We start from the raw sequence: 24,322 nt of genomic DNA, 5'->3' as shown, positions 1-24,322 counted from the left end.
GCAGTCAGGTGAGCTTACCATCCACTAGATGACGCTCTCGGTTTTTAAAGACATTCACTTACAAATTGGATTTATGCGTACATTATGTAACGTGGGAAGTTTTCCCAGGAGTCACAAAACTTTTAGTTTGTTTTAGAAATTAATAGAAATGTACAAACTTTTATTGTGTTACACTACATGTCAAACACATTTTTGAACTACAAGGAGTTAATAAGAAGGAAAAATTTATGAATTAATTATTTGTCAGGTGTCACCTCTGGCTACAATACTCCCCGCTAGTGCAGGAGCTTCTAAAAACCGAGCTGAACCGAGCCGAGTCGGTCCAAACTGAGTGGGGCCTGGGAGTTCGGGGGTAGTCTGTGTGAGATCTGCTCCAGGACCAGCGGACTGCTTTTGAGTGGGTGGGCGGGTAAAGTGCGCTTGTTTGAGGAGGCGGAGCGGCCCGGAGGCTCAGAACGTCCTTCTGAAACGGTTCTCACTCACTCTCAGAAAACAACTCAGGACCAAATAAGTTAGCAAAGTGCGGCGCGGGCACTTTGCAAAAGAGTTTAGCTTTTAAAACCGCTCGAAGAAAACTTTTTTTCCAAACCTGGGATAAGTGAGCAAGCGAGAGCAACGACGCCGGTGAGTAACTAACTAGCTATCAGTAACTGTCCTGTGCGCGAGACTCTTTAACAGCCGTTAAACTCAGCCGGAGGAGAAAAAAATTAAACGAATAGAAGGGCCGCTTATTTTTCTACACAGCTCGTTTACTTCAGGTGAGTGGTACAGGTGAGAAATAGGTGAAGTAAAATTTGAAGATGGTGATGTGTTTCTGCCACCTGTTGCACTCAGCAGCCAAATAACGAGAAACTGCGTCAAATCAAAGCGCTACCTCTTCACTTTGGCTAACGAGCTACTGTATGATTTCAGTTCTCAGATCTGCATCCAATTAACTGTTTTTTTTATCTGACTTATGTTTACAATTGCTCCTGTAAGGTCACGTTGCTTCTACTGTACCTGCCGCTAGAGATTAGTGAACTCCCATTCATGTTACGTAACCTAATAATAGTTTCCCACCGTTTAAACCCTCACAGGCAGGTTTGTTTCCAATTTTTTCCAAAGTTTGGTCCCATCTGGATTTAGGTGTTTTGATATGTGAGTGGCTACAGGTGTTGACACAGAAAAAGACAATTTTTTGCACTTCACCCTCGCTTGCATCCTAACTTGCACTCTGGATGGACATCACAGGCAGCACAGGGGTCATTGAAGGAAGCACCGACCCTGTGTAGGACAGTGAGGCAGCTCACTGAGAGTTTCCTCCTTTTTGGAGTGAAAAACACAATGGGAGGAAAAAGTAACACACTTGTTGGAGCCCTTGTGTGCTAGATACATACACTGAGCATAAAAGGGTCTATTGTGTCGTCTCAGGCTTTAATCTGGCTCATCCTCCCTGACAGGACACCTTACCTCAGCCTTTCTCTCCTCCCGTTTGCGTGTGAAACTGAGTAATTCTGGCTAATTGGAACAGAATGTCATTAGTCTAGTGGAAACAAACTGGAGTTGAATCATCTTCGTGGTTTGCTAGGAGTGGCCCACAAAAGTTTCTTGCAGTATTTCATGGTGGAAACTTTGGCTGTTTATAAGGCAAGATTTTATTTAGTTTCATTAAGTTAAATGCTTCCCAGGTAGCTGTTGTTTCATGCCTTATATGGCAGGTGTGTATTTGTGTGTGTGGTGGTGGGGGGGCATTTACACATTTGATCAGTGAAGAAATACGTGGGGATCAGGGTGGTTTTTCAAGCTCAGCTAAATGCCTTAGTTTAAAATCTCCTGCCAGATAAGATAACCAGAGATGAATGTCTCTTTTGGCTTATCTATCTATCTGTCTATCTGTCCGTCCGTCCGTCCGTCCGCCCGCCCGCCCGCTTATCTGAAGGTAGTGGCAGTGGGCTGAGCAGGGTATTACTGACTTCCTCTTCCTTAGCAGTGTTATCCATTTCCTCCTGGGGGATCCCGAGATACTCCTAGGCTGCGTGACATATACTAGGAATGTCAAACACACCAGTACTGGCCCATTGGAGGCTCCAGTTGGTCCCACTGGCTTCAGTGAATGTGTAAACTGTAAAGACAGAGGGCATACATTTAGGACTTAACTTTCTTTTAATGAAGTTTTAAATTATTCTTAATGAAAGACATTGACAAAATTAGTAGGAGACAGATTAACCAGCAAATGTTTTTTTTTTTTTTAAATTAGTATTCCATCAAATAAAGGTTCCTGTTTTTCACTTTTTTTAAATTACAGGACAAAGTTGGTTACTGGTTTCTTTGAGTTACTGCAGTAGAATAGTACAATATTGGAAGATCTCAAAGGAAGTGTGTTATTTCATATATTATTAAAGAGTAGTTACACTGATCTGACCCACTTAAGAGCAATTTAAAAGGACATGTAAAATCTCCCCAAGGAGTTCTTTGTTTTACCCAGGGTCTCCCCCTAGCTAGGCATGCCTGGAAAACCTCCAAAGTAAGGCATCCAGGAGGCAGATGGTTGAACTACCTTAGCTAGCTCTGTTCATCTGGTAAGGTAAACCAGGGAGGAATCCACCATTTTGCTGCAATATCCACTTTCTAGCAAATTAGAAAAACCTGAAAATAGACATGTAAAACAGCCAAATTTACAGGTGCATTGCCATGAAACCCCTCATAGTACTATGTTTTCAAAATGATTATCTGTGTCCATAAGTCTGTCTTGACCCATTTCACACTTATGTGATACATCCTGCTTTTGCCCTTTCTTGTCAGTCTTATCAGTGTCCTCCTTCCAGGCCCACCTCTGTCCATCTTTGTATTGTAACATCAGAAAAGGATGCTATCAGCAAGACAAACAGGAACACATTGAAAGGCCATTGTCCAGTGAAAAGCACATGGTGGCTGCTGATGGCTTTGTCTCCACTGGCTTCCCTGAAAAACACCGGGTGGCTCACTTTTAATATTTGTACACAGTTTGATATTTATTGCCAGCTGCGCTCTCACGGTCTAGCTGCAAATCTGTCAGCTTTGACAGACCTGTAGTTATTATGCATGTGACAGAAAAGGGCTCGATAACATTTTGTTGCCCGCTTTTCATGACTTTTCCCAGGGCTGCAATTAACAGTGTCATTTACAAGGCTCACCTGTGCCGTTTGTGCACACAGACAGAGAACTGAACCCAACACCTGCTGAAGTTATTTAGACATGACAGCTTTGAGATGTTTCCCTGGTTTAACTCATTCATATTCATGATGATACCTTTTAGGAGGTGAAGAGAAAGGCATAGTCTTTGTCAAGCATGGTAAACAGTCATTTCGTTATATCATACCTGTTAGTCACACACTTGTGAGGCCTTGCTAAACAGTACCTGGCTGTTTCTGTTGTTAAAGAATGTGGCAGAAGTTGACTCATCTCTTGAGGGATATTATGGTTTCTGAGATGTTACAGGCAACACAAGGGGAGGGCACTGTCTTCATTTGGTTAGAGCACATTACTTGAGTAGTTTGACACAAAGGTCTCTCCTGCGAAACAAGTAGAATAGAAGGAATGCAAGACAAGAAGGGAAAATGAAAGCTAGAACAATAAAGTTTCATTATTGGCTGAAAGTACATCTAAGGAATGTTTGTTGATGTCGCTGAATTATGTAGCATCTCATCTCTGACTAATCCAGTGCTTCTAAATCTTCTCCTTGCAGAGGTGGGCCAGTTGATCCAGGGAGAGGGATTTATTTTCCTTCTGCATTCCTGATGGAGTCATACAGAGTGTCTGGCATTCCTAGCAGTGGACCACAGCGGGGCTACGCTCAGCCATCCCGCCCTTCCAAGCCACAAAGTAATGGAGCTGGAACATATGGTCTCAGCATCCGAGTCCAAGGTATAGATGGACACCCATTTGTGGTTCTCAACAACCAGGATGGGGGTCCCCACACTTATATGGACCCCAGAGGTAATGGCTACATCGACACAGAAGACTCTTTTATCAACAGCTACGATGAGTATGACTTTAGACGTGGCAAAGAGGCTGAATCTAACAGCCCCTTTGTGGAGTACAGGACTCAGAAGATGTTGCATTATACTGGTCCCCAAAATGGTGTCACAGAATCCCAAGAAAAGAAACCATCCTCCCTTCTGAACTTCCAGAAGCACCCTGAGATACTACAGCCGTATGATCCAGAGACCAACTCCCTGAACCTTGAGGGTTTCAACAGCCTTCCTTCAAGGCCTGACACTGGGAGCCAGCCCCAGAGTTGGTCCCCAAGGTCTGCAGCATCTCACCGTAGGGCATCAAGCCTTGACCGGAAAAAAGATGCCACGCCGCTTGAGAACAGACAACCTACATCCCAGAGTGTGAATGAGGCAGGCTTTCCTAAGCTGAAGCCACAGCTCACTCAGCCTCAGAGCAGGCCACAGTCACAACTGTCTCAGCCACAGATCAAAGCTCCTCTTACCACCCTGAATCCAGCTCATCCCAAGCTGACCTCTAAAACTCCACATCAACCAGTTCCTCCAGCCCAGCCTCAGCCCTCCACTGTGTCGAGCCCTAGGAGCAGTGCCACCTCCAACCTTGAGCGCACCCCTCGTGAGCCTGATGTTCTTCCCCTGCGCAGGACTGATTCCAGCGAGCCAATTCTTCAGCCTTCTTCCCGTTCCCGCCACTCCTCCTCATCTTCCACCTCTAAGACGCCAATGGATGAACAAATGGAGGCCCTTTATGCAGACACCATAAACCGTCACGAGAATCGTCGCTACATCCCTTTTATGCCTGGTTCAGGCAGAGATATTGACACAGGCTCTATACCCGGTGTTGATGAGCTCATTGAGAAGTTTGACGGCAAAGATGGCACTCAACGCAGAGGCAGGGCGGGGCGCAGAAACAGGATCAATCCAGAGGACAGGAAGCGCTCACGGAGTGTTGATAGCGCCCTCGGCCTGCAAAATAGCTCTAGCTACACGGAGCTACATCAAGGCACATCCAAGGAGCATGTCCTGCTTCCCTCACAGCTGAGGATGCAGAAATCAGCTGGAAGTCAGGACTCCTGGCTTTTAGATCACGTTGATTCCAGATCTCATGCCACCAGTGCACCTGGCTCCCCACAGAACACCATTTCTAAAGGTGTTGGCTCTATACAGGGTTACAAAAACCCTCAGACTCAGTCCTCTTCTCTATCGTTTAAGATTAAAGCGAGTGAGGAAAGTGAAAAGGTTTTGACATCATCACTGTCATCGTCATTATCCAGGCCATCTTCTTTAGCAAACAAAAAACCCGGGACAGACGCGGACGTGCAGGTAAAATGTCAGACCATTATCACTGCATCCTACATTTGTTTGTTTTAAGTTATGTTTCGTTTTAATTTAAAGTAGCATTTTTCAAAATATGATCTATGAGAGAAGTGTTCCTCTCTTTTATTTTGTTAAGATCTCACTCTCTCTTCCTGACATATCCAGGCAACACCTGATCTCCTGAAAGGTCAGCAGGAGCTGTCGCAACAAACAAATGAAGAGACAGCAAAACAGATTTTGTTCAATTACCTTAAAGATGGGTAAGTCTGAACTTTTTCCCATACAAAATGTGACCAGATATTGTGAAAACATCTTGACTCAAGAACTGAGTGTTGTTCACACAAAGTAAGAAACCGTTCTGTGGAAGTAAATTAATGTGCCTTTTTTATCTGAGCTGGACTGTTTGTGATAAAAACGAAGGAATGTGGTCTTCGTACCCTCCCATCCAGGCTGTGAGCGATCCAGTTGTCTGGAATTTGTTTTCCTGCAGAATCCCACTTTTAGTCAGCTTTGTTCTTTGTGTAGTGTGAAATAATGAATAAAATCCTGTCTTTCTGTAGAGGAGACGATCTGTCTCGAAAAAAATTACATCGAGTTTGCATTTAGGCTATGGATACCAGCGAGTCTTTCAGTAGTTAAACAGTTAATACTGTCATCAGTAACAATTTCATGGAGAAAGTTACAGTTAATACAATCACTACAGTTTCTGGATGTGTTATTGAATCGGGGTATTGTAGAAGTCGAACAGGAAGCTGTTTGGGTGTGTCGGGCAACAGGTCAGGAGCCACAGGACAAATGAAAGGAAGCACAGATGGAAGTGCAGGGGCTGAAATTGAACTACATTCCCAAGGCCCAGAAGAAAAACATGCAGCAACAGGGGTTATAACGGTTTAATGAAAATCATGTGTATGAGGAGAGGGGAGATTTAAGGGGTTTGGCTTTCAGTGTCAGTCTCACCATTTATTGAAATAATCTATCGCTGCTGTCAAGTGAAAATGGCGCAACTTCAGTTTTGTTGATTTTATGTTTTCACCCGAACTAAAGGATTAAATGTTCTTCTGTGACTTTAGAAAATCCCCTGATCGTTGGGCCTTCAGACATCTGTTGATGATCTCAGAAATGGGCATTGTTCAACGCCGAGGACCAAGCTGCTTTTTAAACTTAGGAGAAGTTGAAGTTGGAGGAAATTGATGTTTTTTTTACTATTTAGAACAATGGGTTAGTCTGTTAGTTTTTAAAGACATTTGAAAATAATAGGGCTGGTGTAGAAACGTTGTGGGTGTGGTTGTCCTTCTACCCAATACTGTAAATCCTAGCTTCTTTCTCATCACCATCTTTTGTTTCAGTAATTATTATATTATTTGGGCGGGTGGCTGTAGCTCAGGAGGCAGAGCCAGGCCTGTGTGAATGGGTGACTGAGGCATGTTATATAAAGCGCTTTGAGTTCTCAGGTAGGGTAGAAAAGTGCTGTGTAAGTGCTGGTCCATTTACTATCTAAAATAAACGAAACTTAGACCTGACTACAGAAATTTACTTGCGTTTTTTATTGGAGTAGGAATGGTGAGATCTCTTAGCCCTTGTAGCCATTTTTTAAATATATAATAGAAAAAACTGAAATGTATATATTTATATAGCTGCATTTTATATACCAATGTAGTTCCGAAAATAAAATACACTGCCTATTTGGATTGTGTTTATGTGTCTAACAGTTTATTGGATGGCTATAATGGCGCTGTTTGTGCTGTGAGGTGTCACTTCCAGGCAGCATGATCCTTTCTCTCCCCTTCTAAGGAGGGGAATAAGCTACTGTTTTCCCAGAACAATCTGGGATTAACTTCTGGCCGCCACAACATTGAAATAAAGTTTTTGAAACCTTTGATAAGCAGAGTGTTTTAACGCAACTGTCTGTGTGCACGTCTGCAGGAGCAATGATAATGATGAGATGACGAAGAAAAAGGTCAACGTTGTGTTTGAGAAGATACAGACATTGAAGTCTCGGGCCACAGCAAGTGCGCAAGGCGACAACAAAGTAAGGCCATTTTATGTCATTCTGCTTGTGCACAGTGGCAGTCTACAGTTACAGTATTAAATGCCAACGAGATGTCAAACAAGATGTCATCTTTATGCATCTTTATATCACAATTGGTGGTGATTGGGGTGGAGTAAAAGAGCAGCACCAGCTTAATTCTTTAGTCTGCCTACCATTAAATGGGTGGGAGATTAGCCAGACTGGTTTCATTATTAAAATTCATTTTTATTTAAGGCGATTGATGATTAAATATTGTGTGCTTTCATGAGATGTTAACACCAAAGCTGTTTACTGTTACCCGAAGATTATTTAATTTATCAGGGTACTACTGTCCAAAGACCTAGTCTCCATTTGTATTTGTAATGGATTAATAAGAAATGAGCACCTCTAAATTGTTTGTTTTCTCCAGGCCCAGGATCTTGCTGCTCAGACCAAAGCTCTGCAGGAGCAAAATGCTGAACTGGAGAAAGAAATGTCTGAACTGAAAAGAGAACTAGAGGAACGAAGCATGGTAAGAACAGTGCGACTGTCTCTATGACCAGCTTGTTTATGTTGGTTTTATTGCTTAACTTGTTGTTATTTGAGAATATCCTTTAATCAAGGGTTTGGCTGAAAAGGAGCTTTACAGGATTACTGTTCAACTAGCTGAATTTAAAGACTAGTGTTTGGGTGTAGCATTGACTAAGCGTAGTACAAAGGCTAACAGAATAATGCAACAAATAGGCTACTCCCTTGAAAACTCATTATTTAGTTGATCTGTTAGGTAAGGAATTAAATAAGAAGCTAAATAATCAAATATGGATAGTGTTGGCCAGGCGTTGACTTTGGGGTAAAATATGTGCCATTGATATGCTGATGGTATATCAATGGCACTGCTTGCTATACTTAAAACACGTCCTGTAATCAAAAAACGCTGAATCCTCAAACTTACTTTCAGCAAACAATAAATAAAAATGTTCATTTCAAATGCTAAAGCTTAGTTTAAGAAATGTAAAAGACTAGATGCGTGTCTCTACTTAAACACACAAGCTGTAATAACCTTGTCATTTTTACTTACAGAAAAATCAGGCTGACAAAAGGACGGCTGCAGATTTAAAGGAGCTGCAGGAGAAGATACAGCAGAGCATGGAAGAGTACAAGCACCTGAAGGAAAAACATGCCAAAACAGAAGCTGACCTACAGACCACAGTGGAAGAGTAAGTGTAAAGGAGTTGCAAATTGCCTCCTTAAGAGGCGTATTAAATAAAATATTTTATAAGCAGTTAATTTCAAATAGATAAATGGGTATTTTTTTTGTCAGCTGCCTCTCCAGTGACTCTCTCATCCTGCAGATGAACTCTGACTTCACCGTGTTGGATTGCAGCTTGTGATGGTAGACTATTGATTCTCCACCTGCTGCTGGTTCTGGTAAGAGTGATCCCACAGCTTTCAGTGGATCACCAAATCAAAGTCTACCATCATCAGCTGCAGTCCAACACAGTGATGAAAAAAATGACAAAATGTTTCACCTTAAGAAATTAAAAAAAGGTAATTTTTAATAAATGGCAGAAACACATCTTTAAAAAGTTGGGACAGGGCCATGTTTACAGCTGTGTAGCTTCTTTTAACATCAGTCTGTGAAAACATCTGTGAACTGAGGACACAAGTTTCAGAACTTTTGCTCAGCAGTCCATTTTCCATTTCATGATACACCAAATGTTTCAGTTGATGATCTGGACTTTCGACCTGCAGGGCAGCAGGTTCAGCACCTGGACTCTTCTACTATGAAGCCATGCCGTTGTAATAGATGCAATATGTGGTTTAGCATTGTCTTGCTGAAATCCGCAAGGACTTGACTAAAAAAATAAACAAACCCAAAAGTGATCTGGATTTGAGCATGTATTGCTCAAACACCTCTTTAAACCTTTCAGTATTGATGGTGACTTTCCCAAAGTGTAAGCTGCCAATGCCATAGGGACGAATGCACCCCCGTAACCCACACATACTGGATTTTTGTTGTTTTTTGTCCTTAAGTGATTAAAACTGGAAGTGCATGTGGTGGCATTTTGTTTGTATTGCTGCAGTACTGGTTTCTAATGACTAGCTATGAAGCCCCCACATGGGTAGTTGGGAACATACTCAAAGCCAGTGGGTGAAGCACCTCCTTTTTTCAGGTGTATCAAAAGTGTGATTTAAGTAACAGTAATGGAGATCTGTTGTTGAAACGGCCCAGACTGTTGATAGTTACTGTGGTTACCATATCAGTACCTCTGTGTTGTAGTACAACTCTTTGTGTCCCCATGAGTTTGGTAGGTTTATCTTTTACCCTCTATATTCCTGTGTGCCTGGTGACTCATTTACCATTCAATCACAGCACTAACTGTCCCGTTCCAAACTGCTTTTCGTGTAATTGTTTTCACAGTCATTCAAGTACAGAGTGTCGCCACTATTCATAGCTTCCTTGTTTTGTTTTGAGCTCTGCATGGTTGAAAAGGAAATTGTAGCAAAGTTGCCAATCTTCGAGCCAATGGTTTTGTGTTTTTAATTTGTGTAACACTTCATGAGAATTTCATGCTGTTGAAAACTGAGCTTTTTTCTTTAATTTCTTCCTGTGTCTGTGTTGGTCCTTTTATCATAATGTTTTGTTCTGTGAATTCAGGATCTTTAATTATCATTTCCTTGTTCTTCAGTTTATTATCTGTAGCTTCAGCTTAGCTGTGCTTTTCAGCTTGAAGAGTACCAAAGAAGTCTTTACTCCTCTGACTCTTTTCTTTAAAATTAATTGAGCCTTATTTCCAGCTGCAAATCAATCAGGGACATTTCTGTTTATGCCGTCTACTCTTGAATCAGTATGTTACCTTTTAAAAAAATAAATGAATAAATAATTTGTAAAAATTATAGCATGTTGCATTTGAGGCCAGTCTTTATCAATTTATTACTGTGTGGTTTTTGTTTAAGGTGTCTCACATCACTTATCATCCTCTGCCTCAGAGATGAAGAAGCAGATTAGAAATTATTGGTTTTCAATCATACAGTTATTCATTTTAACGAGTGTGCTCTAGAGGCGTTACATTCAGCTCAACCACATTTGATGCCATTTGTACATGAATTAAGGCGCAGATGCATGGGTATGTTTGTACATGTGTGCAGTGTATGAAAAGGACCTGTACCATGCTGTGACATGTTGAATGGTTTGTTAGGCTTTTCCAGGTGAAAATGGAAAGGGAGCAACATCAGACAGAGATCAGAGACCTGCAGGACCAGCTGTCAGAGATGCATGATGAACTCGACTCAGCCAAGAAGTCTGCTGCTGATGGAGAGAAAGACATGCTTATGGTGGTGAGCCACAGTGCCCTTTGTTATAGAAAGAAAAATAAATGTTTATTGTTCTTGCGTTTTTTTGGGGGGGGGTTGCATTAGGGTTAATTAACTTTATTCATAAAACAATATAGAAGATTTAAGCCTTTAAGTTCCTGTTTCACGTAATATTCAAAAGATCTAAACGCAGCCTGTATAGCAATTAACCTATCACTGATTTCCTAAATTCTTTACATTGTAGCTAAAATGATCACATTGACATTATAGTTGCTGAAAGCTTTTTTTTTTTCTTCTGCAAATTCTGGACTAAAGTTGTCAAAATGTCTGCATTTTCCATAGGAGATGATGCAGCTCAAGGTAGAAATGCAGGAAGCTATCCTAGCCAAAGAGGAACAGGAGGAGGTGCTGAGGAGGCGAGAAAGGGAGCTAACGGCTCTGAAAGGAGCTTTGAAGGAAGAGGTGGCCGCTCATGATCAGGAGCTGGATAAAATGAAGGAGCAGTACGAGAAGGAAATAAGCAAGCTGCAGACATCTTTGGAGGAGGCCAAGCAGGTACTCAGCTTCCCATGTAGTTTCCCTCAGTTCCCTTCCTCCACTCTCCTCTACTTTGATTCCTTCTCTGTTTTCGCTTATTTGCCATCTCACCCACAGCACAATGTTACAGAGTGTTACAGAGAGGTGTGGGTATAAGCACAGTCAGGGGTACTGTAACCCTGTTTGCTGTGGATTTTAAGTTCATCTTAGGCAACGTCCTCACTTAATGTGTTTTCGTTTGAAAACGCATAGTTTTCTCTCCGTTTTGGTCTCCCGTCCACACTGAGACAGCGTTTTCCTCGAAGGAAAATGCAGCATTTTGAAAACGCTCTGGAAAATGAATACAATTGAAGACGGTGCTTTTGCATCGCAGTGTGGACAGCGAAAATGGAGACTTTCAAAAACGATGATGCATTTTTGTCATGTGATGCAGTCATGTGACCAATTAAACAAAGATAGTGGAGGGTATTATACAGCAGTTGTTTTGTTTGCTCTCAATTTTGACAGCCCTAGTTTGTACATGCTTCAGATAGTTTTTCTTCAAATTCTTTAATCCTCACTCACTAGTGTGGACGCGGAACGTTTTCAGACGAAAACGCTGTTTTCAAATCTATCCGGGCTAGGGTGGATGTAGCCTTAGAGTTTGGTCCTCTGCTTTGAAGTGCCATTATTTACACTTTCAGTAGTTACACAGCTGTGACACTGAGTATGCAGATTCCGAGGCAGTTGGTTTTAAAATAGGCAGAAAGATACGCTTGGTCGTTTTAATCAGAGTAACTACATTTCTATAAAAAAGAAATGCACGATAAGCATGAAAGGGAAGCAAAAAGGCCTTGTTGTTTTTTCTAATCTGCTGACCCTTAAAACTAATGCTCTTTAATTTATGTTGGTGAATAGTAGTTTCTCAAAACTACTTTACGCCTTAATAGAAATGTAGAAAACTGCTACTAACTCGTCTTTTCGCATGTGTTGTACTAAACCTTGAAATATTCATCAATTCAGTCTAGAGTTGTGCGATGTGAGTTGTTTGTTCTTTTCAGTGAAGTGGAAATTGACCTCCACTTGAGTTCACTGTGGATGAGCTGAGTCAACAGAGCAAACTGATAAAATGAAAACAAAACGCTATGTAACATTTAAATGTTGCTCATCATCATTTTTCATGCCAAGTCTTTCTTAATGGCTTAGTCTTCTTACAAGGAGAACTTTTTAAAATTACAATTTAGAAACATTTGTCTGTATTTGTAAGTATTGCCTTACAGTCAAGGTCATTATTGTAGCGCAGAGAAAGTTTTATCATCATTATGACGATTTCTGGCAAGCTTCACAACTGTCTTAAGAAATCTGAACCATTCCGTATTATTCTGCACCACTAGTATATATCATTTTTACCAGAAGTTGGAGTGCATCAGTAGTTTTCTGTGTTACACTTGCACCACATAATATTTCCAGATTAGTGTTAGTGATGGGCCATTCATTACTAATAAATGAAAAAAGTGCATTTTCTAGTTAGAGGGGTCGTCATCTGTTGTTTCAGAAATAGAAGATGAGAAGAATAGCTTTGAATGGCACTGAAGATGCATTGTTGTCAGTAGGTTGTTTTTTGTGACCCACGTGTGTCCTGTTTATCTTCACGAGTGGAACTTGTCCTTGTTCTCAGCTTCCTGGAGGCCTGGTTGGGGTCCACAGCATTGCTGTGTAACAAGGCTCTATGAGAACACTTCCTTTTGTCAAACAGAGGTACTGCTCGCCTGAGGTCATCAGGGATTTACCCTCAGTGCATTGTAAACATTTGGCAAGATAAGGTCATTGTTTTTTCTCTTGTGAGGTATAAAAGCTGCCTCTTGTTGAATTGTTTCCTTTATTTTCCTTGAATTAATGTTTTCTCCAGTCTGGTGTATCGATTACTATGCAGAATATGAAATTGTATCCATCTAACGCAGTGGCATTCCTTTACCAGTTTAATATATGTTGTTTATGCTGGGCAACATGCAAGTAGAGAGAAAAAAAATCTAAACAAATCAGCATGCAAGGCTGCCCGATTAAAGAAAAAATCATACCCATGATTGCTTAGTATTATGTTTAACACAGTAACTCTTGTTTCAAGGAGCCTCACAATGGACAAAAGTTTTTCTGAATTGGTTTTACCTTTCTTGTTTATCAAAAGTCAACAAAGCAACAATGTAATTCTTTTATCTCAGTAATCTTGTTTTTTATTTTGTTTATTTTTTGTAATTCAATTGTAATGGCATACAAATTTTGATTAAATAGACAGTCTTGCCAGCATGTAAATGACACATTAAGTAAATAATTTGCAGTCACAGCTAAAATACATATTGTGAATATTTCACCCTGCCCTCTAACTGAAGTGCTACCTTTGTTTAGGTGCCTTCCTCTTTGTTGGCCCTGATATTTGCAGTGACCAGACCTGCTCTTGTGGACAGGAATGGTGGAAAGTGGAACGCGAAATCCCTCTGTATATTAGTTAATTGCAGTGACGAGCCATCACTAATCTAATGAGCTGCTGTTCCTGATCGCGTCACGTCCCCTCTTCTCTCTGCACTCTGAAAGAGTCGGGGTAATTGTGGACCTCAGTTGCTGATGAATGATGAGTTTGTTTCACACAATAAAAGCAGCGGGGGTTGGGACATGCAGAATAAGTGGGTCAGTATGCTGCAAGAGAGGGGATGCAAGGCTGACCCCTGTGAAAGAAGGGTGGGGGGCTGCTTTGTGTCTCAACTTAAAAGCTACATTGTGTTTTTGATGAGATGAAATGTATGGAATTTTATCTAGGCTGAAAAACGTTGGTTTTATTGTTTTATGTAAATTAGCCAGCATTAGCACCATTCTTAATGTTCTGTAACTAAAGATATGTACTCATTGGGAACTAGACATGTGCTAGTATGTGAAAAATGCAGAAAGATGAGGTGTGGTGAGTAGAGATTAGGGTTCGTTTCCAGGAATGCCAGGGTTAGAGTGGGGAATGTGCACCCTGTAGACCTCCTCTTTACTCAGCTCCAGCTTTGTTATAGTGTACCTGCTCCGATCTGCGGGAGAGGTTCAGATATTTTCATTTATTCCTCTTCAGGGTGCTGCAGTTGCTTCTCCGTCACTACAGTGCTCCATATTTTCAGTGTTAGAGGCTTTAAAAGGTCTCAGCCCTTCCTAACTGTAAAGACAGAGCCTTGTGCTTATCGCATCATTTCCAGCTCTTGTTATGTTTCACCTACAGATCCAAACCACAGTGTGTAACACAGCCAGATTGTTATCACGCTCTCATCTCTAACCTCAATCCCAAATGCTGTATTCTTCATTTCCTAACTCCACAGTTTCCACACAACACTCCACAGTGATCTCATGTGGACCTAAATGCAGTTCATTTTCTGGCCTGTACTCTATCTCAGCCTGCCTCTTCAGTAATCTCTGCCAGTGTGTGAACTGAAGTCTCTCTGTCTGATCATCAAACTTGTGTAGCTCAGAGAAGAGTTCCCCCTCAGGCTTGTTTTGAAAGTAAAGACTTCAGCATGAGTCTGTGTGTTTGATGATAGCTCTGTATTTCCCAGCGTAGCTTTGGGAGCTGATTTACCAGGCGACTGGGAAGAAGAGGCATGAGATGCAGGACAGCAAGCAAGGAAGGAAATGATTATCTTGACAGAGATGGCGAGGAATTAGCAGTTTATATCTTGTTGAAATATTAGGCGATTTACTTCTTGGTCTTCAAAGAGCTGTGGTGATAACTTTATAGATTGATGACTTTAAAAGCTATGAAAACCAGGAACTAAATACCCTGCAGCTCACTCAGGTGTTCAGTTCAGAAAATGTTGCAGCACAGCTAAACATGGGTCAGGTTTGTGTAAAACTAGGCAGTGGCCTGGATTTTTGTATTTATTGTTTTTGCAGGAGCCCAATCTGCCAAAACATCTCACAGAAGTCAAGTAAAACACTCATCTCCTGTTGAGATGTGCAGAGATGTTTGTTGTTCTGCTTTCTGTTTGGTTTGGCCACAAAGAGAGGAATCTGAACCTGTTTCATACTTTTGCATCTTGTATTTGGATTAATGCCAGCAGGCTGCTTCGCCACATGAAATTAAATGTGATAGTAAATTGATGTGTGGGCTGAGGTCTCTGCGTTTGTTGTAAATTCTCTGGATTGACTTGTTGTGTGGGATGTGTATTATGGGTGTTTCTTTTCTCACTCATAGCTCTATTTCATTTCTGTCAACTTTGGCCTGAAAAAACTAGAATATATGCAGTTTTCTGGTCTCTTTCTGTTTCTGCTCAGCATTTGATTGAACTTTATTCTGGACTGTGATACCTGATTTTACTGACACTCTGTGGTCTGTGAGTGAACAAACAGTGTTACCACTGTTTGTTAAAGGCTTTGTAATTTATTTATTTATTAAAAAGTGGTTCAGAATGCTTTACTTCAGCTGTACTTTGTCTTGCTTTGAATTTTCCTTAAATAAGAAACATCAGTGCCTCTTATAGAACTTATTTGGTGCCATTTTGTCTGGTTGTTACGTCCTTGCAAAGGGGCCTTGCAAAGGGGCCTTGCACAGAGACTGTTTTAAAAGCTGGTTTCCACTCACATTTCTCTGAGGACAAGACTATATTTGATTACGCTTTTACCCAAGGAGATTTTAGTACTTCTCAGGTTTCACATTTTAATTTGTACTTCAATCCTTTCTTTCATTAGTACATGACAGGTCTCCTGTTGCAGTTAACCTTAGTTTCGGGTGTCTGTCAGGTATCTGTTTTTTAAATTAAAGATAGCTGTTGTGTTTGTAATACATTGAGTAGTTGAACCAAATCACAGCTTCTGCACTCCCCGAATAAGTTTTTCAAGTTTAATTTCCTGATATCAGGGTTAAGTTCAGATAATCTGACATCATGCAGAAAAGGCGGTGAGCTCTACATGACCTTGGGCAGTTTTATTTTCTTAAGTCATGTGTGTGTAGTAGTTCCTTTCCAACAAGGACCGCAAAGAACTCCATCTATCTAGCTGTCAAAAACTTAAACTCCACAGTGACAAGAACAGGATTAGTTAGAATAAGCAAGTGACATGCCGATAAATGCAAATAACACATCAAACACTCCCTCTGGTGTTTTGTGCACTGACAATGTATAAAAGACTTCCTGTAGCCTTTAGTGCTTATTTTAGCAGATTTGCATACCTTTGACCTCTGTTTTGACTAAAGTTGGGAAGGTAAGAAATGTTAATATATTCTATTGCAAATTCATCTAAAGGGAAAGCCAAAAATGTTTTGGTCACTGCTCCATCTGACTTAGCTTCCTGTCTTGAATCAGTTGTTGTACCTGCACAGATGGAGATGGAGGAGGTGATAATTTTTGAATGGTGAATTCTTAGCTGAGGCCCAAGCTGTTTTTACATATTATATATGTAATGCATTTCTTTTAAAATGTGTTAATATTATTTTAAAAAGCACTATGTGTCTCAAATGGCTGCTCTAACAGGTGCTTTTCAGTAGGGCTGGTGGTTATGCAAAGAGTAAAACCAAGAAAAGCATGCTAAATATCATGCAGTACAAGTGTATCCGAAGAACACTACTCTCTGTCTTCTTGTAAAATTATTTTTGTGTTCTTTGGAAGGAAAAAAAAAGTCTTTATCAAAGTCTCACCTTGATGAAAACAGTCTTTCAGTAGTGTTCTTTGTATATACTTGTACTACCTGAATAGGTTTTCTTGGATTTTGTTCTTTGTACATCTATTAATCATTATAATTATAATCTTGAAGTTGCAGAAAAGAAACCCCCGAATGAAAACAAAACTCACAAAGAACAACACCAGGAATCAGGAAGGGGGAGAAAGGATGACATTTTAGCAGCTCCCTGTGTGGAAAATGTCTTTATTTGGAGAAGCTTCCTTTCTATCTGTTTACTGTAAATCTAATATTTAAAAATAACATGTACCTTGAATGTATTAGAGTTGCATTTTGGATTTGTTTACTTGTTGCCCAAGCATTTTAGGTGAAAGTTAATGTACTAAATAATCCATTATATCCAATGAAATAATCTTAAATTCATCTGTGATGTATAGAAGTTACTCTGACATGATCAGCACTTTAGCTGTTTGAGGATTTCACTCTTTACTCTTTTTCTGAAGTTTGTTAATAGGTCGGTAGGAAAAGCTAAGCCAAGATTTCACTGTAGCAAACGACCTTTCTAAGTATTCGCTTCGCTTGAGCATTGGAGTTGCTTCAAAGACTGCACAAAGTTAGTTAATGTGCAACTCTAGGTAAACAGTTAGAGTACACATGAGGTCCCAAGTCAATCTTTGAGTTTAGGGTAGAAGGACAAGTGTAACAGCAGTATAATCTTAATACGTATTCTTCTTTGATATTTCACTAATACACTGAAGTCAGCTTGTGTTGTTGGTCACAAGTTGAAGTGGTGATAAATGAATATAATAAATAGACAAAATAAACAAATAATAGCTGATAAAGTGAGGTTTCTTTAGTACTAATCCTTCAGTGATTGCTGGGTAAACTTTAATACTGCTTTAACAAATTATTAACTTTTTGTACTAGTGAAAAGCAAGAGAATTAAGGCAGTAAAACCCTGAAGAAATTTAAAATTCAGTATTTCTCTAAGAGCCAAATAAAAAAAGATTTTTCTATTAGCAGTATGAACACTTAAGTTCACAGGTGTTCCTGATATTGTGAGATAAATGTGTTATAGTGCAGGTCTATTAAAGTCACTTAAAATAAATTAACGATGCAGATGGGAAACTTTTCATTAAAAACTGACTAATCGTGTCACTGCATCCCCTCCCACTTCTTCCCACAGACAGCAGAAGGGTCTCTCTCCTTCTGGCTGGGTGGCTTTGCTCTTGTTTTTAACACGTGACCCAATGTGGGAAGTGGGACATGCAGAAATGGAGCACAGACACCATCATGCCACACGTTATTCCTTTATTACTGTAGTTACAGCTTTGTTTATTGCCCTCAACACAATCACACTTTAATCAGTAATTTAATCGGTAAATCCACATTTATTATAGAGTTTAATCTTCCTAGAAAGTGGTCATAAAGATGGTTACCAGCATTTGTTGTCTATAAAACTGATTTGTCAGCTTTTTAATTAGTTTTCAGCATTTGGAGGGCTGCTGTAACACAATTTGACACAGAACATCTGATCATCTCAAACATTTTAGCCTGAACTTACACAAAAAACTGAGTATTTATTTATTCAACCAGATGCCAGTTTATGGAAGCACATCAAGCGAAAAATGTAATGGAATTTGATAAAGATACATCCACCCTGCAAAGAATGGGAACTATTATCATTTACATTATGTGGATAGGTGGCTAGGGAGGCAGGTAGATGAATCCTTGTGAGCCAAAAGCTAAGTTACTCTTAAATGTTAAGTTTCAGATGGTACATGCAACCAAAGATTTAACTAAAACCAGTAGACCAAGTCTCAGTACAATATAAATAACAAAGCCATGGCAGTAGAGTCCAAGGCAGAAGCTGGAAATAGCACTATATGTCATATTTCCTGAGACAGGTGTTGATTCAACTTGGCCACTTTTGAGGCTGCAGTTTGTGCTGGTGAGAAATTGTATTATGTTATAAAAAGCAAATTCCTTTTCTTTTCTTTTTTTTTTTTTTTTATAAAATCTGCAGATGTTTTTTGTGGTTCATCCATCTATCCAGGCATCCATTCATGTTCTTGGTGTTTATCCAGTTGGGGATCATAGGGTTGCTGGAGCTTATCCCGACTGTCATACGGTGAAAGGCGGGATACACCCTGGACAGGCTTGCAAAACCAATGCATAGTCATAGTGGCCAATTTAAACTTGCCAAGTAATCTAACAGACATGTCTGGACTGTGGGAGGCAGCTAGGGTACCTGGCAGGAACCTTTGCAGGTATGTGGAGAACATAGAAACACTCCACCCAAAGGCTCAGGCGGCTGGTTGATTCAAATCCAGAACCTTCTTGCTCTTCTCGTCTGACCAAACTAAATTATCCAGTGAGTGGGTGATGAGGGCGGTTATGTTGTGACAGCGGAAAACAGGTCTGACTGGCCTGAAACTGGGAGGCACCCATCGCGTATTTAATACAGGACGTGCCTCTTTGTACACACGGTGATGACAAGATGTGCTAACCAACAAGCACCTTTTATATCAGTCATGAAAGGGCATTCAGGAGGTGACTAGGCATTTAAAACTTTTTTTAAAAAAATTGTAAATAAATTGTCTGACAATTTACAAAAGGAAACTTTTCCGCGTTGCAGTTAAAATCTACTAACAGTTTGTTTCCTTATCTTTTTCAAAGATTAGATTAGGTTAGATTAGATTTTTACATGACACTCTTTCTGTGATTATGCTGCTTCTGTGGAAGGTGTTTGTAGCTCTTCAGTAAGAAAGTGCCAGAGAATGAATAACCAGTTTTTGGTTTCATTGTTTGCTTTCTTACATTTTTACCTTTCATCTATGTCTCACCAGCTAGATCACATTTTCAATCAGTTGGTTCTTAAACACAGAAGGCCTTGTGTGCTTTTGTGCATTAGTACACTCACACATACAAACACACCTGAAGTGTCATACTTGGATATCAGCTGAGTGTGTGATGCATAACAAAGACCTGCACAGAAAGACCCGTATGATTGTACTATCGCAGTCCTTTCGCATATTTTCCCACCTTGAGCATTTCTTTTATGTATTTAATGTTTCACCACTTTCACCTCTGTCATATATTAAAATGGTGACAAATCGAGTTTACAGATTTTGTTCTGTAATTTTGTGTTCACGGCCATACATGCGTGCATACCTCGCTGTACTGAGGCTGTAAACTACTAAACCAGTTTCCTTACATTCCACCTCCATACCAAAAAACATTTTTGTTTCCAAACAAACCTTTACAAGCCTGTTGCCTGCTGACGTTATTCAGTAGAAGGGTGTAAGCGCAACTGAAACCTGTTGTTATCTGTTGTGTGGTTCTACTGTAGTCAGTTTTCTTTGTTTCTGTCTCCTCGCGCACTGACATATATATCTGGGTGTCTCCCATTTCTTCTCTTCTGCACAGCACTCCACCCTGTGGATGGATATTAATAACAATTTCTTTACTACTACATTATTGATTTTGCTTTCATCCTCTTGGACAAAACACTGGCATACATGTGTTTTCCCATCTGTACAACAGTTTTATCTTTGAGTCTGAACACAGTTTACCAACACAATACAAAACGACTTGCACACGAGTTGATGTGCGAGATGTGCTCTAGCTCCACTTCCAAGAGTTTGACATCATTGTTTTTCAGCTGTCAGAAAAACATGCTGGCATTGATTAAAGAAATTTACAATCTTGAAGGCATATGATTCAAGGGAATTGAAAAATTTGGAATACGTTTTCAGCTAGAGCTTGTTCTTGACTAGTGTCATTACTCCACCCTGAAATGTAGGAGTTAAAGGATTTGCATTAGTAGATTTGGGCATAAGGCAAATTCAAAGGACTGGTGCACCTGAAACTTCATCTGTGTTACAACTGCAGACATATACCACACAACAGTCTGTATTAATACCTGGTAGTAGTGTAGTGCTAACCCAGCAGGCTAGCATAACAGGTCTGCAATGCTAGCCTGCTGACCCTCAATCAGCAGAAGCTAATAAAAGCTCAGATTTAGTTACCTCCAATTGTGGTTTATTATAAGGTGTAAGAGAATTACAGGAAGGCCACTGGGGGACTGAGTATTACAAATGGCTTCTGTTATGAGGTATTTGAGTTGGTCTCAAATGTTCCATCATGCCTCATTATTCCACTTTCTGTTGAGTGTCACAGACTGCTGCTTCCTTTGTACTGAAGCCTTGTGTTTTGTTCTGATCTGCAGAGCAGCGCCACAGTGGTGCAAGAGAAGGCAGAAGTGGAGGCAGCCAAGGGTGTAGCAGAGGGCCAAGCAGGACGTCTGACTCAAGAAGTCGAGAGACTCCGCAGACGGGCGCAGGAGCTGGAAAATGAGGTGGCCAAACTAAACCGAATTATTGACGAAGCCAAGCTGCAGGAGAGCAGGCTGGGGGATAAAGTTGGTCGACTGGAGGTAAGGGGTGGAGTTCCAGAGTCTCAACTATTATTAGTTTTGTTCTACACAGTCACTTGTAGCATCATTATATGTATACTAAATGACAGTCTCATATGCAACAATGTCCATTTAACAGAGAGAGAAAAAGCAACTTGAAGAATCTCTATCTGAAATTACGGAGCAAGAAGAGGAGATGTCACGTGCAAACAGAGCTTTGACCATCCGACTTGAGGATGTGCAAGTAAGATTAGTAACACTTCACTGTGTTAGATAATACAGTTGCAAATGCACAACTTGACACATTTGTTATTGTGTCATTCTGCAGAGAAACTTCACCAAACTCAGCAATGAACACAACGATTTGGAGGAGAGGTTTCAAGAAGAGAGAAATCAGAAGGAGCAATTAAAGAGCATGAAGAATGACATAGAGGATGAAAGGAGGCTGCTGGATCGTACAGTGGAAAAACTTCAGAAGGAGGTGAGTCTCTGAGTGTTTGTTTATTCACTAATTCACTTATTCACTCTGATCTGAATGAATTTCACACCGAATGTCTGCTTTTGTTATGCAGAGAATAGAATTTTAGGTTATGCAAACAAGATGGAGGCCGTGTGCTTATTCAGTTTGACCTTTGTTACAAAAATTATTTTCCAGACTCATTACTAAAGCAGAGTAACCAAGAAAACTTTGATAAAAAAAAAACCTTTTATTTAGAAGAGCGATGTTGACTCATTCTTAACATGCAGTCCTCATCAAATTACTTAATCTTAGCGATGGATATCCCTAGTATAGTCATCTCAGGCACATGATTAATAGCTAAAAACCATAGTTTTGAAGAGTGAATGAAGTGATGGGCTGCATCAGGGCCCAGTATTAGATTAAGGTGGATTATTATGAACTGTGAGTCATCTAAAGCTACCTTGAGGGTTCAATAATAAAAGGTGTATAAAGGGTCCTGTTTAAAGGAAGCTTTCCAGAAGAACATTATTTTTTTGAGATGGTTCATGTTATATAATAACTCTATAAAAGGAGTCCAGTCCAATGTGCAAACAAATGATAAAATACTATCAAACTTGCATCTGAACCACATCATTATCTTTAAAATTCCCTACTTTTTCATAACATCTTGCTTTCTTTTGCCTCTTCCGTCCCTGTCACCACACCTTCAGATGAATGACATCGTGGAGGCATCCCAGTCGTCCACTCGCGAGCTTCAGGAGCAGATTGATATTTATAAGGAGAAGAACCGCCGGGAGCTGGCCGAGCTGCAGAAGCTTCTCAAAGAGCGAGGACAGGAGTTGGAGAAGTACCTGGTGACTACCAAAACCCTACAAAATGAGGTAAACACAATAAGAAGAAATGACACAGTGGCCAGATCAAGGCTGTTATCAGTCAGCCTATCTGAGCAATTCCATGCAGACCAGCACATTATGAGCTATTGTTCTGAGTCAGCCAGTTTGAGCACTCCTACCAACATCAATCTTTACTTTCAGAGAGTGATGTCAGCACTTAGGTATTTCTGCTCCCCGCTGCCCTTTCAAACCCAAAGCATAATATTAAAGTGAAAGAATTTAGCCAATTCAAGTAATAGAAAAGCTCTGTTTGTGTGTGACCCCTTGGCATTGTTTTTAGTCGTGCAGTTTATCATTGTCAGCTCTTTGGAATGTGAAGAATGTTTTTGATGAAAAAGAATCATTTATGTTGAAATGAGCTTGCCTTAAGTTGTTTCATTTATACATAAAATATTTATTTATGGAGGTAGGGCAGTTAAGATTTTCTTTTTGGTGACCTCTGAAACAGTTTGGTCCTGGAGAAATGTCACAATGTGTGATGCAAAAACTGTGTATAGCATCAGTGAGTAATGCAGATAATGGTACATACAGTGGGGCAAAAAAGTATTTAGTCAGCCACCAATTGTGCAAGTTCCCCCACCTAAAATGATGACAGAGGTCAGTAATTTGCACCAGAGGTACACTTCAACTGTGAGAGACAGAATGTGAAAAAAAAATCCATGAATCCACATGGTAGGATTTGTAAAGAATTTATTCGTAAATCAGGGTGGAAAATAAGTATTTGGTCAATAACAAAAATACAACTCAATACTTTGTAACATAACCTTTGTTGGCAATAACAGAGGTCAAACGTTTACTATAGGTCTTTACCAGGTTTGCACACACAGTAGCTGGTATTTTGGCCCATTCCTCCATGCAGATCTTCTCGAGAGCAGTGATGTTTTGGGGCTGTCGCCGAGCAACACGGACTTTCAACTCCCGCCACAGATTTTCTATGGGGTTGAGGTCTGGAGACTGGCTAGGCCACTCCAGGACTTTCAAATGCTTCTTACGGAGCCACTCCTTTGTTGCCCGGGCGGTGTGTTTTGGATCTTTGTCATGTTGGAAGACCCAGCCTCGTTTCATCTTCAAAGTTCTCACTGATGGAAGGAGGTTTTGGCTCAAAATCTCACGATACATGGCCCCATTCATTCTGTCCTTAACACGGATCAGTCGTCCTGTCCCCTTGGCAGAAAAACAGCCCCATAGCATGATGTTTCCACCCCCATGCTTCACAGTAGGTATGGTGTTCTTGGGATGCAACTCAGTATTCTTCTTCCTCCAAACACGACGAGTTGAGTTTATACCAAAAAGTTCTACTTTGGTTTCATCTGACCACATGACATTCTCCCAATCCTCTGCTGTATCATCCATGTGCTCTCTGGCAAACTTCAGACGGGCCTGGACATGCACTGGCTTCAGCAGCGGAACACGTCTGGCACTGCGGGATTTGATTCCCTGCCGTTGTAGTGTGTTACTGATGGTGACCTTTGTTACTTTGGTCCCAGCTCTCTGCAGGTCATTCACCAGGTCCCCCCGTGTGGTTCTGGGATCTTTGCTCACCGTTCTCATGATCATTTTGACCCCACGGGATGAGATCTTGCGTGGAGCCCCAGATCGAGGGAGATTATCAGTGGTCTTGTATGTCTTCCATTTTCTGATGATTGCTCCCACAGTTGATTTTTTCACACCAAGCTGCTTGCCTATTGTAGATTCACTCTTCCCAGTCTGGTGCAGGTCTACAATACTTTTCCTGGTGTCCTTCGAAAGCTCTTTGGTCTTGGCCATGGCGGAGTTTGGAGTCTGACT

At 40.6% G+C, this 24,322-nt stretch overlaps 1 protein-coding gene across 2 annotated transcripts in view; it reads left to right on the top strand.

Moving 5' to 3' along the window:
- Positions 1–261: 261 nt before the first annotated feature.
- The window catches only part of cgnl1 (cingulin-like 1), a 35,008-nt gene continuing 10,947 nt past the window's right edge, over positions 262–24,322 (top strand). The window contains exons 1-12 of one of the 2 annotated variants that reach the window (XM_026168979.1): positions 262–624; positions 3,704–5,294; positions 5,454–5,548; positions 7,212–7,317; positions 7,727–7,828; positions 8,377–8,513; positions 10,497–10,635; positions 10,954–11,166; positions 20,996–21,202; positions 21,321–21,425; positions 21,510–21,662; positions 22,352–22,522. In XM_026168979.1, the coding sequence (XP_026024764.1) occupies positions 3,756–5,294; positions 5,454–5,548; positions 7,212–7,317; positions 7,727–7,828; positions 8,377–8,513; positions 10,497–10,635; positions 10,954–11,166; positions 20,996–21,202; positions 21,321–21,425; positions 21,510–21,662; positions 22,352–22,522 (2,967 nt within the window). In that variant the 5' untranslated portion in view covers positions 262–624; positions 3,704–3,755. The other variant, XM_026168988.1, reaches the window with a different exon arrangement.

Source organism: Astatotilapia calliptera, chromosome 1, assembly GCF_900246225.1.
Source record: "Astatotilapia calliptera chromosome 1, fAstCal1.2, whole genome shotgun sequence".
NCBI classification, from domain to species: Eukaryota; Metazoa; Chordata; class Actinopteri; order Cichliformes; family Cichlidae; genus Astatotilapia; species Astatotilapia calliptera.
Note: the sequence above shows the minus strand (reverse complement) of the source record. Positions and strands in the feature narration are given on the sequence as shown.